At 34.6% G+C, this 18,722-nt stretch overlaps 1 protein-coding gene across 3 annotated transcripts in view; it reads right to left on the bottom strand.

The window, feature by feature from the left end:
- Window positions 1–802: 802 nt before the first annotated feature.
- The window catches only part of CLINT1 (clathrin interactor 1), a 54,617-nt gene continuing 36,697 nt past the window's right edge, over window positions 803–18,722 (bottom strand). The window contains exons 8-12 of one of the 3 annotated variants that reach the window (XM_070414510.1): window positions 17,417–17,486; window positions 10,919–10,993; window positions 6,170–6,459; window positions 3,854–4,058; window positions 803–2,530 (exon numbers count right to left, since the gene is read on the bottom strand). In XM_070414510.1, the coding sequence (XP_070270611.1) occupies window positions 2,184–2,530; window positions 3,854–4,058; window positions 6,170–6,459; window positions 10,919–10,993; window positions 17,417–17,486 (987 nt within the window). In that variant the 3' untranslated portion in view covers window positions 803–2,183. The remainder of the gene's footprint in view (window positions 2,531–3,853; window positions 4,059–6,169; window positions 6,460–10,918; window positions 10,994–17,416; window positions 17,487–18,722) is intronic. The other 2 variants (XM_070414511.1, XM_070414512.1) reach the window with 2 other exon arrangements.

Below are 18,722 nucleotides of genomic sequence, written 5' to 3'. Positions count from 1 at the left end.
GTATTAGAACTTTTCTTTGAAGTATCACTTAGTAACCCCTTCAGAGATGAATCATTAAATTGGATGGACCGTCAGTGAGGCAAGTCTTATGTTTTCTCTTTCGTGGGCTCTAAAACAAAACATTCTGGTAAAATATCAAACTGTATGTTGAGGTGCAATAATAACTTGAGATGGGAGCTTACTTCTGTCCATAGACACAACATAGGAAGAAGGCATAGTACAGAAAATGCTTTAGAAATAAATCTTAATTTTATTAGGAAAAAAATTTTAAACACAGAAGTTTAGAAACAAAATATTTATTTCCTCCAAGAACCATATAAAGGTGATGCTATAACTCTCAATTTATAGAAAATTCATTTAAGATTATGAGTTTTAATTATCAGTGAAGATATTCTCCATACTGCCACCAGAGCCTGGCTTGAATGCTCTGAATAACACTTGAAAGCTCCTATTCTTTGAAACTAATCTAAACACACTAAATTGTTGAAAGATTAAAAACCACAGTCACCTAATTACACTCTCTCTCATCTCTTATTCAACAAATGAATCACTTTTCATTACTACTTAGCAGAAGTACATGAATTTCTGCTTAATTAGAAATGTTGTAGATGGAACATTAGCAAGAATGGAGCAGGTCAGGGTAGCTTTGCTGCTTCATTTTAAATTTCTAACAGTAGAGTTTGATAAGAAAAATAGAGAAGTCATTAAATAATTTTAAATTATTTATAAAAATTACTTTGCCCAAATTATACTTCCCCAAGTCTCAAATGTCTAACAGAATGAATGAAAAAGCAGTTCGACATTGATTTTAATGAACATTTTAATGTTATGTATAACAGAACATTATGAATACAATGGAAACAAAGTTTTATCAATAAAAAAAATTTCAACACAAAGTGGGAGGTAATAATTTGATACCTATATTATAGTATTTATTTTTAAAAATATTCCCAAGTTTGAGGGTGAAACAGTTTTGCATTCCAAACTCTGGAATCATGATTTCTCATGTGAGCTTAATGCAGAATTACAGCAGGAAAACAAAAACATTTTAATTAATTTCCTTTATTTGACATTAAATCAATAAAATCTTTTGACTGCTACAGGTCTCCTTTAATTATATATATTTAACCTCTCTCTATTGGAACCACATTGCTAATGTCTTATTATACACACTTTGAAACCAAAACAAAACAAATACTGTATAAAACCTAAAAGTTGACATTGCTGAGTTCTAACATTTATATTTAACTTAAGGTCTTAGTGGATTTTTATCTTTCCAATTTTTTGAAGAGACCAAAAAAATAAAAATAAATATTTTTCTCTTTTGACTGTTGCTGATAAATGGTGGCTACAGGGACAAACACGGAAGGTAGCCTTGCCAAGTTAACCACTGCAAATTGTAAATAATGACTGCTAAAACAAACAAAAATACTGGAGGTGGTTTTTTTTTCTTTTCTTTTAAAGGAAACAATAGAGCAGTCCTGAAAAAAATATTTTTCCTAGTTCTGCACAGGATAATTATAGCAGAAGATATGGGAAAATTCCCATAGCTATCACCAATTACTTAAAGAGGTTTTGTTACAATAAAAATTTGGATAGTATACTAGCAGTGTTCCTGGAACATTAGCAAAAGTATATACATTCCAGTTACCTTTGATTTAGCCATAATCACATATGTATGCCTTTTTTGGATAAAAATATATTTTTTTATAAAAAACTGATCATCCAACTTTAATGATTTAATATATGGGCTCAAGAGTGGTAGTAAAAGGAACAGATCCAATTATGATAAGGTGATTCAGGGACAGAAAAATCAAGTTCCTCAGGAAAAGAAAAGTATAAAATTAGAGATTCAAACATATTTATTCAGCCCTATTGCAGTCCTCCCGCAAATTATGATGTTAAAATGGGCTCTTCAATTTATCAAGGCTTTTTTTCAGTGGTCTCACTACCCCATTGGTCAATTCTCACTGGGAAAATAGTTTGACTGCCTCATCTGAACTGCCCTTGCCTGGCAATTTGAAATACTAGATATTTCACTATTATAAAACACCCTTTTTGGTTCTTTACATAGGTTTATTTTAATTAACTGATAAGAGGGGAATTGATTAGCATTTTCCATCCCAACATCACCTATCTGCACCACTAAAAATCCTTCATTCAATCTGCTCCTTTACAATCTCTTATTTGCTAAAGTTGGCGAAATTTGCAAAGGCATCTTGCTTGGGTTGCACAGTTCCAGAAGTCATGGCTAAGTTGGGCATGCCCATTCCCACTGTGCCCGTCAGTCCCATCCCAGCAGTTGACATCCCTATGTTCATGTTCATGCCCATCATGCTCGGGCTAATCATCGGAGTATTTCCAAGAGGGGCCATTCCCATGGTGCCAGTCATCACATTGGGCATGCTCATAGGCATGGGTCCCCCCATCAAAGGGCTAGTTTGGGGCCGGACAGGAAGCATGTTTGATGGAGAACTGAGGTTCACAGCTCCAAAACTTTGGGTCATCACATTCATAGGTTGCTGCATATCTACCAGAATAAAAGAGACAAAAGAAATTTATCACACTGAATTCTTAGATTCATAGAGCAGAAAAATAATGCAATCTTCCTAACCATCATTATCTTTAAGCCACAATAAAATTCTTTTAGTGATTTTACAAGAGAAGTCAATTAACTTGCATTGTTTGCTCTTGAGAAATATTCAGTGGCTGTTAGCTTTGGTATCCCAAAGATGTGGAAACAGTAAGAGTGGCCTGGGGGAAAACAGAAGGCACTTTAAAATCATTTCCACAAAATCTATTGTGGAATCCAACCAAACAAGTTGTCAGGAGCTACTGTGTATCAAAAACCACAAAAAAGTTTAAATCCTGTGACTCACTGTATTTTTAGAATATTATATTAAGTAAAAAAAATCATAAGCACAAATAATTATACAAACAAAATTATGGAGTTCTTTTAATAGCAAAAAGCTGGAAACAATTGAAATAACCAACAGAGGAACTGTACACTGATATGATAACTATAAAGATCTAAAAAATATTTTTCTTAATATTCAATACAGAAAAAAATGTTAATTATGTTGAATGAGAACTGCAAGAAACAAAATATAGACAGAATGATCTCAAGTATTAAAAATACAGGGGTTGCCAAAACCGGTTTGGCTCAGTGGATAGAGCGTCGGCCTGCGGACTGAAAGGTCCCAGGTTCGATTCCGGTCAAGGGCATGTACCTGGGTTGCGGGCACATCCCCAGTGGGAGATGTGCAGGAGGCGGCTGATCGGTGTTTCTCTCTCATCGATGTTTCTAACTCTCTATCTCTCTCCCTTCCTCTCTGTAAAAAATCAATAAAATATATAAAAAAAATAAAAATAATAAAAATACAGGGGTGGTCAAAAGTAGGTTTACAGTTATGAGTATGCAAAACACAGTTTATTCTTGTATCATTATAATCACAACCTTCATGTTTTTTCCATACAAACTGTAAACCTACTTTTGCCCACCTCTGCATAGTCAGAAAAGATGGGAAAAAGTATGAATTAATGGTGATTATCCATGGATTATGGACTGCAGATGATTTTTGTATCCTTGTTATATTTGCCTATACTAAAACAATTTTCTACCACAACTATTTTTATTTTAGTGATAAGGCCCCCAACACTCACAATACAGTAAGTTTTATCATGTCAAGAGCAGAATACAAAGTAATTCAATGTGTCAGGAGGGATAACAAGTATTATTTGAAAATAATCTCAAGTGAACACACAGTCTGTTATTCATGGCTTGAAGCAATCCTGGCATCAAGGCAAAAGATTCCATGTACACAAAGAAATGGGAAGTCTTGGGGCAACTTACTCTGTTGTTGAATCATTGTATTGAGCGATGGCTGCTGGGGTTTGGAAGGCTGCATACCAGGTAGCAAGTTGTCTAGGCTGATGTTTACACTGGGGTCAGACCAAGTAGAGGGCAGGGTTTTGCTGACGGACTTCTGGACCATATCTGTATTCTGATTATAGAGAGGATTAGGCTTCTGCAGCACTGTGCTAACATTTTGCAAAGGCTGGAAAATAGAAAAATGCTCTAAAAATTAAGCATCCACTCTATAAAGATTAACAGATGGCAGTTTGAGCACAGTAACTCCAAATATATATGAAACTTTGTAATAAACTCTTGACACTAAAAAGAACCACAAATGTTCTATACTGTCTTCAATACCCTGAATCACTAACTTCCCCAAAAGTCCAAATCATGTTTGGGGTGGAAACAGACAACATATTTACACTAATAATTATCTTCCCATTACCCAAAGTCTAAAAGCCACCATCCCAGGTTAGTATAGCTTTAAGGAAATATAATAGTACAAGTAGAATATTTATTCTTACAAAATGGAATTCAGGATATGATTTCTCATGTTATAAAAAGCAAAACAATCAAAACACCAAATTATATTTCATATATCCTGACTGATATTTCCCTGCTCCATATCCATGTCCATTGACTAAAGTGAACAACACTAGTGGAGCTTGATATTTGTGGACCAATTCAGGAGAAAGAAGAAGTTTGGGAGAGAGAAGCAAAGTTGTCTGGTAGTTACTAAGGATAACTGTGAAAAGAACAGAAAAAGGGAAAGGAATAGCAATAGGAAGTATAATTTAAAATGTACCACTGGAAAGAATCACAACACAGCTACAACTAAAGTTGCAAATAAGAAGATTGGCTTTATGCTTATATCATAAAAAAGAAACTCAAAAATAAACTGGCTTGGGCTTGTTCAGTGGTGCATAGTTCAATTTAATGGTATTAGTGTGGCTTTCATGTCCATTTTCTTAATGTTAGATCTAATTTCTGTTATAAAGAGCAGTCACCTTTTGCTTCTTTCTTCTCTTCCTTCATCCTAACACCCAAAAGAGGAGAATCCACACATTAAAATGAATAATTAGCCCTAGCCAGTGTTACTCAGTGGTTAAGAGCATTGGCCCTCGGACCTAAAGGTCACAGGTTAGATTCCTGGTCAAGGGCATATACCTGGGTTGCAGGTTCAATCCCCAGCAGGTGCATGCAGAAGGCAACCTATCTATGTGTCCCTCTCACTTTGATGTTTCTCTCTCTACCTCTCCCCCTCCCTTCCACTTTCTTTAAAAACCAACAGAAAAAATATCCTTGGGTGAGCATTAACAACAACAACAACAACAACAACAAAGAATAATTAACATCATACACAAATATTCTGAATAGGTTCAATCAAAAATACTAAGTTCTTGGTACAACTTAAGACATATATATATATTCCAACCTTACACTTGTCCAAATTCTAAGTTAGTATTAGGTAAGTGAATTAAAAAACTCCCAATTTTAATTTTCCTTAATGAAAATGAGAGTTAAAAGAAGAGCCTATATAAACATTACATAATGTAGAGCAGGCCCAGAACATGGAACAACAGTGATCCTTTTAGGGAATGATTTTCTTTATTAGCAATGATTGTTTTCAACCAATAAGTGACACCTGAAGAACACGACCAGAGATTTTACTGAGTGAATGTTGGCCATGGGTGAAGCCAATACAGGTATACCTCTTTTTATTGCACTTTGCAGAGACCTTCTGTCAACAAAAAGATTACGACTTGTTGAATGAAGGCTCAGGCAATGGTTAGCATTTTTTAGCAATTAAGAATTTTTAAATTAAGGTATATATTTAGATACTAAGGTATTACACACTTAATAGACTACAATATAGCACAAACAAATTTTAAGTGCACTGGAAAGACAAAATTCATGTGACTTGCTTTATTGTGATACTTGCTTTATTGTGGTGGTGTGGAACCAAGCCTGCAATATTTATGAGGTATGCTAGTTCTCTATTCCTTCTCCTTAAAAACATTTTTTCAAAACTATTAAATACAATTTTTAAAATTAATTCAATAAATTTTTAGCAAGTGCCATCACTGTGCTAGGCACCATGCTTGGCTTTGCATGGACTACAGATGATTGAGAAGGCTTGCCCTCTAGAACTCAAAATGACTATACCAGGGAAAAGTGTGTGTAAGATAAATGCAATGTGCAAAAGCTATCTATACATTACTTGCTCATTTTTGTTTTATGCTGATCTATTAAATTAGTTAGAGCATCTCAAAGATTATGAATCACAATTTCCAAGGGAGGCAGACAACTCACCTGTGATCTTGACATGGGCAAACCCAGCCCTACGGTATTAGTGCTCATCATAGAGAAATTCATACTCTGAGAAGATGTCATGGTTGCCTGGGATGAGCCCATAAGATCAAATAGATCCGAAGAATTTGAGGCAGCTGGAGATGGACCTAAAGCTGGTTGTGAGCCACTGACAAGTTCTACAGCTTGCTGTGAGGCACTGCCAAAGAGCTCACCACTGGAAGCAACAGGGCCTGATGGGGCTTGGTTGAAGGCACTCCAATCACCAAACTCTCCATTCCCACTTGTAGTTACTGAGAAAGAGAGAATGATAAGGGTAAGAAACTTTCTGAAGTGCACAGTACAAATATAACAATCTACAAACTGAAACAAATTAGAGATGATCTGTGTCCATCCAAATTAACATCTGCAGGTACCACCTCCATCTGGACATTATTCTTTCTCATGAATGTTCCATGAGTGTTAACCAGGTAACAAAGAAAAAGAGAAAACTCCTATGAAGTAAAATCTATCTCTTAGCAGGTCAGCGATGACACATCTATATATATAAAAGCCTAAGTGACTGTTTGACCATTCGACTGTTAGCTATGATGCGCACTGACCACTAGGGGGCAGACGTTCAATGCACAGGTATGGAAACATGGAACAGACTGGTAAATCTCAGAGGGAAGTGGGGAGGGCGGGAAGAGATTAACCAAAGATCTTATATGCATAGTAGAGGCCCAGTGCACGAATTTGTGCACCAGTGGGGTCCCTCGGCTTGGCTTGCGGGGATTGAGCTGAAACCGGGAGTCCGACATCCCCCGAGGGGTCCTGGATTGCGAGAGGGTACAGGCCAGGCTAAGGGACCCCACCAGTGCACGGGGCCTCTAGTAGAAAGTATAGTCACAACTTCCCTTCCACCTGAGTTTGCAATATTAAATATGGTTTCAGCTAAACATCATTCAGCTGAACAACATTCAGTCTTTAATGAACTAGCCTGAGACCCCAAAAAGCAAGAAAAACCTGTAAACTGGCTAAACTTTTTGCTGGGAGATCCAGAATCTTTATGCAAACAGACACTCATTTCATTAATTCATTATTTAGAAAAGTTAAAGAAAAATCAAACTACAATTTATACCATCTCATGTAAATAAAACCCAAATTCATGAGATTAAATTTATGAGACAAAAGCAAAAAAGCATGGAGAGAAAAAAACAATAAAATTAAGAGTAGGGTTAGTAAACTTCTGTAAGAAGTTCTCACCCATTTAGCTATGCTCCACTGATAATACAAGGGCTGTAGGTAGCCATAATATATGTATCACCTCAGTACACTGCTTGCTTCAAATAGAACTGTAAAATCTATTTATTTAAATAAAATGTGGCTTATTGTCTTCAGAGGGAAACTCTTGCTAATATTTTAAAAAAGAAAGGTAACTGTCACTACACTTCAAAGTATAACTACAAGTTTAAGATTTAATGCATTCAACAATATAAAACTTTGTAAGTTAAAAGACTGGTGTTTAAAAATATGGATTTTGTATCTTACTAGCTGTGAAACCCTGAGCAAGCTACTTAAACTTCTCTGTGCCTCACTTAAACAAACAAACACAACCCTAAGTTGTGAAGATTAAATAAGAGGTTTGTTTTATTTACTTTGGATTAATTGTGAAAAGACAGGGAAGAGCTAAGATATCATACTCTTTCCTTCAGGTATGCCATATAAAAGTGTAAGTCAAGATTTATAAATTCTTCATACATAATATTAACTATTTTGAACACAATGAATATAAAAACAAGCAATACTTTAAAAAGTTTTCAACCAGGTTACACAAACGTCTAAGTAAATAAATCTTTCTTTAAGAAAGGGACAAATAGATAAATATGAATTCATGGAAGTTGAAAAAGCAAAGTGAAGAAAGCTAAAAACAAAACAGAACCCAGAATCAACCAATGAATGCATCAATAAATGGAACAACAAATTTAAAAAAGCGACATATAAACTGTCATCTGAAAGCAAATAGTTTGTATTTCTAAGTTAATTAACGTCATCTCTTTGTACTCCATGTTCACTTACAACTTGGAAATACATTGTTTAGGTGAAAAGGTAACCCAATCACTGCAATACTGTGTCTTATTAGGCTAAATATCAAGAGAACAACATTCAGTCTTTAATATTATATTCTTTACTAGAGGCCCAGTACATGAAATTCGTGCATGAGTAGGCTCCCTAGCCTACCCCCCATCCTCTGCACCCCTGCCCGGCTCCTCCTGCTGGCCCCTGGTCCCCTGTCTGCCAGCAGCCCTGCTCCCGCCGCCGCAATTCCCACGTGCTGATGGCGCCGGCCCTACTTGCACCCGCTGACGGCATGGAGCAATTAGAGCCAGCTCTGGCAGTGGGTGCAAGTAGGAGCTACTGCCCCGATCGCCCCTTAGGAGCAGTGGGAGGTGGAGAAGCCCTCAGGGGCAATTGGGGCCAGCAGCCGCCACTCACACCCACTGATGGAACTAAGCAATAAGGGCCAGTGCTAGCAGTGGGTGTGAGCGGGGCCGTGGCGCACGGGAGCCAAGAATCTTCAGTAACCACCAGAGGTTCGCCCCATGACAGCCACTGGCACCCCACCTTGGTCTGACACCCCTCCTCACCTGCTCCACCATCCCGCAGCAGTCCATGCCCACCATGTTCTGCACGCGCCCCCTGGTGGTCAGTGCACGTCATAGCTAACGGTTGAGCAGCTTTAGCATATCATTAGCATATTATGCTTTAATTGGTTGTTCTGCCATTGGTCTATTTGCATATTACCCTTTTTTATTATATAGGAGGAAGAGGATTATCATATTAAAAGGTAAGCACCTCAAAAGAAAGTAATTCACTTAGAAACCCTAAGCTCTACCAACAATTCAATACAAGAACTGGGCTAATATTCATTATATCAGGGTTTTACTAAAACATGTCTCTGATCTTCTTTACAAGAGACTGAATTAAGGGTTTACTATTAATTCTATATATTAAACAATTAAAACTAACTTAAGTAAGACTTGGATAAAGTATACTTTATGCTGATTTTCTATTTGCTTGATATATAAAACAGAAATAGAACAGAAACTGGGGCAAAATGTGTTGCCCCATCTGAAAACTTTATCTGAGATGATTAATCATGGGAGGAAGATGTTTCTAGTGGGGCATATATTGTTCAGAAATGATTAATCATTGTTGCAACCATTTCAGCCCCTTGCGTAATGGTGATCAAGTTATATTAATCACATTCATACAGATGAAGAGATGTATCACTTAGTAACAGTAATATATTTGAATTATTTGCATAGTAGGCAACTTTATATATATAAGAACTTGAGAATTACACAGGCAGTCTGTAAAATTAGGGCAATGTTTATCTTCCACTTTGATTTGCCTAAAGCAAGATATGAACCCTGAGAAGGCATACCCACACTTCTAAAAGAAGCAGTTAAATTACTCCATAATTCTGCTTTCTGGGAAATACCTGAAATTTACACAAGTAGGCTGTCAATAACCCCAAACCACATTAAAACTATGGCTCTTTCTTCCTAAATCCTTACAAACCTAAACCAGACATTACTAAATACAAATTTTAACCCACTTATTATAACAAAAGATAACTCTACTAGAAATGAGTAATAAGACTAATTCAGTTAAATTACATCTTTCCTCCCTGCCTCACCTAAGGATTAAGATTTTTATAGCTAAAATATTTATGTCAATTATATTTCAGTTTTTAAAAAGGCAAAACAAAAACAAAAAAGCCAATGCCCTAGAAGAACAGGCTTAAACATCAAGGATTAAGGTCTTTTTTCCCTTTTTAATTAATATTTTTATCTTTTTACCTCTGCCATATACTGTGGTAACCGTTTAACTTTGGGAAAGCCTTTGAGCCTCCAACTTTCTAAAATTGCAACTCATGCTTATATAACATTTTTAAGTATACAACATAATGATTCAGTATTTGTATATACTGTGAAATGGTCACCACAGTAAGTCTAGGGCATTTTTTTACTTTTGACCTAACATGCAATAAGGAAATTTTTCCTGATATCCAATTGCTCACTATTTAAGGCAGGGGTCCTCAAACTACGGCCCGCGGGCCACATGCGGCCCGCCGAAAACATTTATCTGGCCCGCTGGGTGTTTTTGCCGCTGTTGTGTGCATAGGAATTTGTTCATAGTTTTTTTTTAAACTATAGTCCGGCCCTCCAATGGTCTGAGGGACAGTGAACTGGCCCCCTATTTAAAAAGTTTGAGGACCCCTGATTTAAGGATTTGTCAAAATGAAGTTCAATTATCTTTCATAGAAATGCTCTTTGCTCTTAAGATATCCAGATTATAAAGAAATGAATTTTAGTAAGATAGTCTGCCCAAATCTAAGGTCCCTGAATTTCATTCATGAAAATTATACGCTAAACATAAAGCACAATACCCTTGCTGCTAAAATGAGATTTATCCTTATTCACACTTCCTACCCCTGCCCCCAAATAAAAAAATCTGAAAAGGAGTTATTTATGAATAAAAACAATTTTATTTAGGTATACCTGAATGGTTTGTAAGCAAATTAATTCCTTTGGCACAATTAAGACATTGGCCCAATAATATACCATTGAATAAATTCACTAGGAATTAGAAATATAACAGGAAAAGAAATGCCAAAAAGAAGCTAATGTGGGAGGGAGAGAGTTGTTTTGTTTTCATAACCTTTTCACGGACTCTAGATTTCTGGCCAATCAAATCGGATCATACCTTGGGAAGGGAAATTGCCTGATGCAGCAGCTGAGCCAAAGTCAGCAAATCCACCAAATAAATCAGCTGATGCTCCTAGAAATTTAGTATGAGGAAAAAGTTAAACTGTTAGAACCACAGAACAATTGATAGTAATTTCAGGAAGCCATTTTAGCGCCACACTTAAAATATACCCACTATTAGAGGGCCCAGACCCATCATAAACACTAGTTTGTTGATCTAGGTTTTCATGTCACCATGTTCTCTTTAAGCTACCACAGACTCTTACTTTCCTCAGTTCTGTGTCTAGTAGGATAATTGACCCTTCTCGCTTATATTTCATGAACATAATGTGGGCATGCAGTTTATCCAGCCAACTGTGGTATTTATAAGAATCTTCTATAGATGCTAAAACCTGGGTAAAATGTTGCTGGGAAATACGATAGTCACATAATCTCAAAATACCACCCCACTGATTATTTAGTAAATACCAAGGGGTGAAGCTACTATTACAATGGAGAAGTTGGATGGATAACAACTGATGTGATCAAACTTAATAATGAGACAAAATAGTATTCATGGGCTCATTACTGTAAGGAACTGAAAAGGCGATCATCACGCATGTAGAAAATTCCTGCTAAAAATATTAAATCTGAATCTAATGATGAATGAATCAAATACAAATACAAATTGAGGACATTCTGTAAAACAACTCTTAAGACTTCAAAAAATGTCAACATCATAAAAGACAAAAAGGACTGGGACTGCGCTAAATTAAAGGAGCCTAAAGAAACATGACAAGTAAATGAAATGCATGATCCTTGATTGGACTCTGCATTTTTAAAAAAGGGCTATCCTGAAATGACATAATTGAGAAACCAGGGAAATTTGAATATGGTCTGTATATACTAACACAGATACTAATACTGTTTTAATGTTAAATTTCCCAAATATGATAATTATATTGTGATTAAAAAGGAGAATTCCCTTGTTGTAAGAAGATATGTGCTGAAATATTTTAGGGGCAAAATGTCATGATGTTTGCAATTTTCCCTTGCATGGAACACAATAAAGCAACAACAAAAGAACTAAGGAGAGAAAGAAAATATGGCAAATTTTATGTAGGTTTGAAATTTAAAAAAATAAAAGTTAGGGAAAAAAACTTTGTTTAGTTCATGAGCAAGCAAATATTTGCATTTTTATTACATGAAAAAGTAACTGCTTTTTGCTACTGCTAAACTGGTGTTTTTAAAGGGGTGAGACCCAAATCAATCTCTGTGCATAACATCACATTCTCATACAATGAGACACTACTTGTAAACACTACTTGGGTAAGAATATTTACTTTTATCTACAATTTGAACAGTAACATTAAATTTTAATATCCCATTTCTCTCCAATTATCACTTAAATAGCAATAGCCAAAAGATCTAAAACCTTAAATAGTTGTCCTTATTTTTGTTTGTCCTTAAAGATTTCACCTCTTAAGAGTCACAAACTTAGAAGTTTAGAGCGGCAGTTCAATTATGGTGCTTTTAGTGTTATGCGAACATTATACAGGTTACATCACAGACGCTTAGCCTGCAGTGCTTAGAAACTAGCCAGGTGGGACTGGAACATCTGGGCTGCACTCAAACACCACCAGGGACAGCTTCCAACATCTGGTGCCATTTCTGAATTGTCTTATCGCTGCAAGACATTCTGCCCCATCTGCTACACTCAACTGGGTTAATTAAACTAGAACCATCTCCCCTTCTTAATAAATGGCTAGCAGTAATAAAAGGAACAAATCAATTTCGGATACACGTGTGTTTATTATTTCTTTTTAATGCACATTTATTGAAGTCAACTATCAGCAGGCATAACTAATTCTTCATTCTTTCATCTTATTACAGATGCACATATTCACATATATCCTCACTCAGCATAAACTAACTCCCATCCCACCAAGGCCAAGGTTCTCTAATTCTATCAACACTATAGCTCATACATCTACTTTTGCTTTGTCCAAAGGATATCACAGTGACTTGTTTTTCTCTTTATAGGTACATACGTCGTTATAAAATGTGACAAGGGGCACAAAAGCTCAATGACCTATATTTTTAAACTACTTAAACAGGCACATATATTAATAAAAAAATAGCAGGGAAATGAATGTTGCAAACAGTTGCTGCTTAATATTCATAAGTTGTCTTCTGTAATGTTCCTTCATCTTCAAAATATTGATCAAAGTATACTTACTGTTAGGTAACAAAAGGATAGTTAATCATTTACTATAACATTAAGGGATTTGAAAATTGGGGATTATTTTAATTTGCTTCATCCAAGCAGTGAATAAGCATCAGTATGTAATTTATTATGCCAAACAAGTGAGGAATCTTTAAATCCTATTCAGTCTGGGCTACAAAAAAAATTCATGTTGCAGATAAAAGCACTGAGTACTGTAAATTACAACTTCAAATTGGGTAAGATATTTATTTTTGTCATATCCTGAATGTAATATTTTAGATAATTACCTACCTTGGTTATTCTACTGTTCTACCTTCTAACACCTAAATTAAAACTATCCTATGTTTATAGCATACCTCTAGCAAATATTACTCTTCTCCATCCATACTATAAAGGAATTTGATTTCAACATGACTAATTTAAGAACACTGGGAGTGAAGAATGGAGACATTCTGGGTAGCTAAACTGATTACAGAGTCGTACCAATATGCCAAGGTTGTGGGTTCCATCCCTGGTCAGGGCACATATAAAAACCAACCGATGAATGCATACATATGTGGAACAAGAAATTGATATTTTTTCCTCTCTCCCTCCCTTCCTTTCTCTAAAATCAGTAAATAAAAAAAATTTTTAAAAGAATGGAAACATACATACTTAACTATTTTACAGACAGAAGCCACCGTTCCTCGAAAAGAATTTATCTTTTATTTTCTGAAGTTCCAGAAATTATGATTCTACTTGTGTTTTTACACAATCTGATCTTCAATTCTGAAAATCACCTTAAAATTTAAAAATCTCTTTATCTTATTTAGGAAAAGTCTTCTCCTAGAAGGGACCATCCATACCTATATGCATGATGTTATTCATACCAATGCCTTAAATTCAACAGAAATTTTCTATACTTAAGCATTTCCCCAGATAACTTCTATCTAAGGGAATTTAAATCCAAGAGTCTATCAAAAAATGCTGCATGTGGAAGACTGCTAAATTTCACACCAAGAGCTATCCTTCAAGATTCCCACATGAGAGCTGTCATTATAAATGAACCATTTCCATCTGCCTTTTCAGAGTAGCAAGGAGGTTATTTACAGTCACCAGCTGGGAACATGTATTTTCCAAAGCAATACTGTGAGAACAGGAAAAATATAGCTGAACTACAAATGAAATTTCCTTCAACAAAAAAATTTAATGTAGATTGCATTAGGAAAACAAACTTCTGCATAAAGAATTCTAACACAAAAAATTTTAAAATGACAAAAAATGTAAATACAATAAATTTAAGAAATTCTTTAAAAAACCACATAAGAATAAACACCCCAATTAAAAAAATGGACAAAAGATTTGCCACACAATAAATGCTAAGATATATTGACTATATATATAGAAAATGTATTTTAAAAAGAGTATTCAATAAAATTAATAGTTAACTCTATGGTCAATCACTTGTTTTCCATCAAATTTCTAGTGAAATTTCTAGCATTACTTTTATAGTGAAAAGAGAATATATTAAAATTTTTTACTTTTGTAAATTTGGCTTAAACTAGAGACAACTTCCAGGAAACTCTAATATATAAATTGATGTATTAAGGCTGTAATAACGCGGTTCATATTTATGTAAATATCCTCAACAAACTTTAGAGATTATTAGATACAGGTAATAGGTTCAAATGTAAATGTAATGAACATTTTGATTTGATATACTTTAATCTTTAAAAAAAGTTAACTTAAAAAAAAAGAAATCAAAACATATGCAAGACATGTAATGTCTATCAACTATGGTGTATTTTGTCTTCAACACCATTTATTGTACTAGAAATAACTTATTTAATTGTATGTTAACGATGACCTAAATTCCTTAATAACAAAGGGACAAAGAAGACAACATGAACTTTTAAAGTGAGATATACTTAAAAAATGAAATGGAATGGTTTTGGGTGTTCTATTTCTAATTGGCTTATTTTCTAAAAACTTTAAAATATTATTCATTTTAAAATGTTTACTTAGAAATGTCCTGTATATAAAAGCCACCAAAATATTATTTGAATACAGATCTTAAAAGAATATCACCACAGTGGGACATTTATCAAGATAGTCTCAAGTAAATCTTTCAAAAAAAAAATTTTTTTTAAACATTTTTATTGATTTCAGAGAGGAAGGGAGAGGGAGAGAGATAGAAACATTAATGATGAGAGAAAAATCACTGATCGGATGCCTCCTGCATGCTCCCTACTGGGGATTGAGCCTAAAACCCAGGCATGTGCCCTGACCAGGAATTGAACCATGACTTCCTGGTTCATAGGTCGACACCTAACCACTGAGCAACACTGACTGGGCTCAAGTAAATCTTGATGAATGGGTTTCACATGTATATTTTTAAACCTGGTAAATATCCTACAATGATTTTACCACACGGATATTTTTGAAGTTGTTAACAATAAGGATATAACATATAAAAAGAGAAAATCTAAACATTTTCTCAGAGGAGATTTACCTGGTGAGCAGTACAGATGCCATATCTGCTTAGGTTTATAGTTTGTGTCCATTTTATGTGCATGATAATAACATTATAAGCATAGGTACATCTGGTAAATGACACCCAATGCATACCAAATAGCAATGCTAACATGGTAGATTCTTAGACTTCCTCATGTGTACGTAGGTGCTAAAGATTTAATGTCCAATTTTTTCACTGCTGAATTCAATTTCAAATATATTACTAAAATAGATAGATATTTTAGGTAACAAAATTTATGTATTGATTGGGAAAGTCTGCACAAACTGGTTAAACATACTGTTTCAAATAGGAGATGACTTCCCACATGCAATTGTGTGTGTGTTTTTAAGAGAATATTAAGCTAAACCTTCCAGATTTCATTTGTGTCAATTACTATATTAATATTAATTGCTATTTCCATTTAATTAATCAATCTACTGTTTGCACTGGAGAAGAAAAACCACACAAAGTGTTCTTGTCAAGCAAAGCAAGCATGTTTGTATTTAATAATTCTCTCTGTTCAAAGCAATCACGGAGGGAAAAAGTTACATCCACTCATCTGACCTTCTTAGTTATTTCTTCTCTGACTGCTCCATTAAAACTTTCCACAAATGCATGAAAGGGGCTCTTTAATATTTCATGCCATGAAGTCCAAAATAGTTGATATTCTATGATACTATGTCTTTATTATAGGACTTCATGCCAGCTGCCAGTTAATATACTACAGTTAAAATCTTAAACATACAAAAAGCACATAAACTGTTAAGAAAACTAATGCAGTTGTTTGTAACCTTATGCATGACAGTTCAATAGAGTTTAAAGGATAATTTTAAAAACATTTTATAGTTACAGAAAAAAAAGAATGGGAATTAAAGAATTTCAGAAACTAGGTGGAACCAGACACACTATGAGTTCATTCCCAGTCCAAGACTTTTATGATAGTAGGCAAGGAGAAGAAGAAAATCACAGGAGACTTTATATGAATTATATGTACTACACTATTAATGAAGTGACTTCCATCCGACTTCCACTTAGACACTAATGTAAATTTTAATCCAGTTTTAGAAAATCATTACTAGGAACAATAAACTTATTTTTGCACATTACTTATATACCAATCTTGCCATCTACAATTTAATGTGAAATGAAATTTAAACAGGTTGGGGAAAATTGTTTTTAAAGAGAAATTTTATTTCTTAAGCTGTCTGACTTGTTGCACAGGAGTTTAAGTTTATTAGAACTCTATAATCACTGAATGCAATATAAAATCTCAATTTTCTTTAAGCATGTTTGTAACTAAGTAACTACTTGTGACTCTTGATTAACAATTACTGCATTTCCACCACTTGACCTTCCCAAGAAGGCAAGAACTCTGTTTTACTAAGCATTATATTCCTCCAGCACCCAGACCTGTGTCTGGTTCAACAAATACTTGTTGAATAAATGAATGAACTCTAGGCATGGCTGATACTGAGAGCCAGAAGATTCAGCACAAGATAGTAACACAAGCAGAGCAGTACATTTTGCTTATGAAGAAAGCAAAGGACCCCAAATAGTCAGTGGTAAAGACATCAAGGAAATACTAAATTATTGATAAAATATTTAAGCACCCTTCTTCCTTATTTCAGGCAACTAGACAATTCCCCCCAAATAATGCTCAAGGCTCACTAATTTCATATTAAAAATAAATCCACAACAAAAAAATTTATTTTTCATTCCACCTTTTATTTGACATTTTAAAAAACTTCTCTTAAACCAAGGTTTCTAAAAAATAAAAAGCCAATGTGGAAGCTTACCTGTTGATTGGCTGGGGCCATCAAACAGATCAACAAGGTCACCGGATGACTTGCTACTAGGCATTGAAGTCTGAAAATACACAGACAATTAATAAGCTTAGGAAACTAATTTTTATTATATTTTCTGAATCTGCTGTACTCTAATTTCCAACTTAGACACAAATACCTGTAATTATCTTACTAGGGGTAGATTTAGTTTTCTTGAAAAAACAGATGTGACACAGAAATCCTTATGGAGAGATAGTTTCTGTAACATCCACATTCCTCTTTTCCCTAACTCATTGTTTCTTATTACATTTCACTCTGGAACATATACTTTCTACTCAATTTAATGCTATGTAACAGAATCATGAGAAGCATTAAGAAGTACATATGCCCAGCCTCAACTCAATATATTGAGTCATACTGCCCAGGTTGGAATCTTGGCCTGTACAGTCTTACAAAGCTCCCTTGATAATTCCAATGCTTCAGAATGTCTGAGATCCACTGGATTACAGGCCAACATTCTATCAAGCTCTAAAATTCTATGATTCTGTGAACTTTAGCAACACTTATTGTTTGCATACTATGTAAGTCAGTACAATTCTATTTTATTTGGTATACCTTGACATTAATTATTTCATATTTAGTTCTCAAACTAAATATTGGGGCTGGAGTTGTAATATGATTTTTCTCTTCCCCATAGTGCCAAGCACTATGAAGCCTATGCTATACATTCAATACATACACACTACATGAGAACAGAATTGCTAGGCAATCGGGAAACACTGTGAGTTCCTAGGCTTGTTAATTTGAGCTTTGAAGATTAAAATATTGTATCATGGTTCAAAAAGGCCTTGAGATTGAAAGAGCTTTGCAATAGTTGAGAAACTTTTCAAGAACTCTGACCTTCTGAACTTTTTTTTGTAGTAAAAACAAAATAAAAAATATAAAATATTTATGGCAGAGTGACATATTCAGACTGTACTACAAATTGATATTTAAAATCCTACAAAATATAAAAATCTTGATTTATTGTTTAGAAACTATGCAGTTGGGATAATTTTCTTCATGCAACCTTAAATGAATTCTCCACATAATAACCATCATGTATTTGGGTTTTAACTATTTACTAGATCCTGTACTGCCACCATCAGTAAAATAACTATATCCACAACAGGGGAAATCTAAGACCAGAAAGAAGTAACAGCCATTTCCCCTCTTTAACAACAACTAAAGTTGAGTTGTAATTCTGAGGTTTTCATCAAAACTTGAAAAGAGCAAATATAAGTGAAATTATATACTAGAAGGTATTTGGCAAAAGTTG

Source organism: Myotis yumanensis, unplaced genomic scaffold (genome assembly GCF_028538775.1).
Source record: "Myotis yumanensis isolate MYYU_CA2020_CCGP unplaced genomic scaffold, mMyoYum1.0.hap1 SCAF_5, whole genome shotgun sequence".
NCBI lineage: Eukaryota > Metazoa > Chordata > Mammalia > Chiroptera > Vespertilionidae > Myotis > Myotis yumanensis.
Note: the sequence above shows the minus strand (reverse complement) of the source record. Positions and strands in the feature narration are given on the sequence as shown.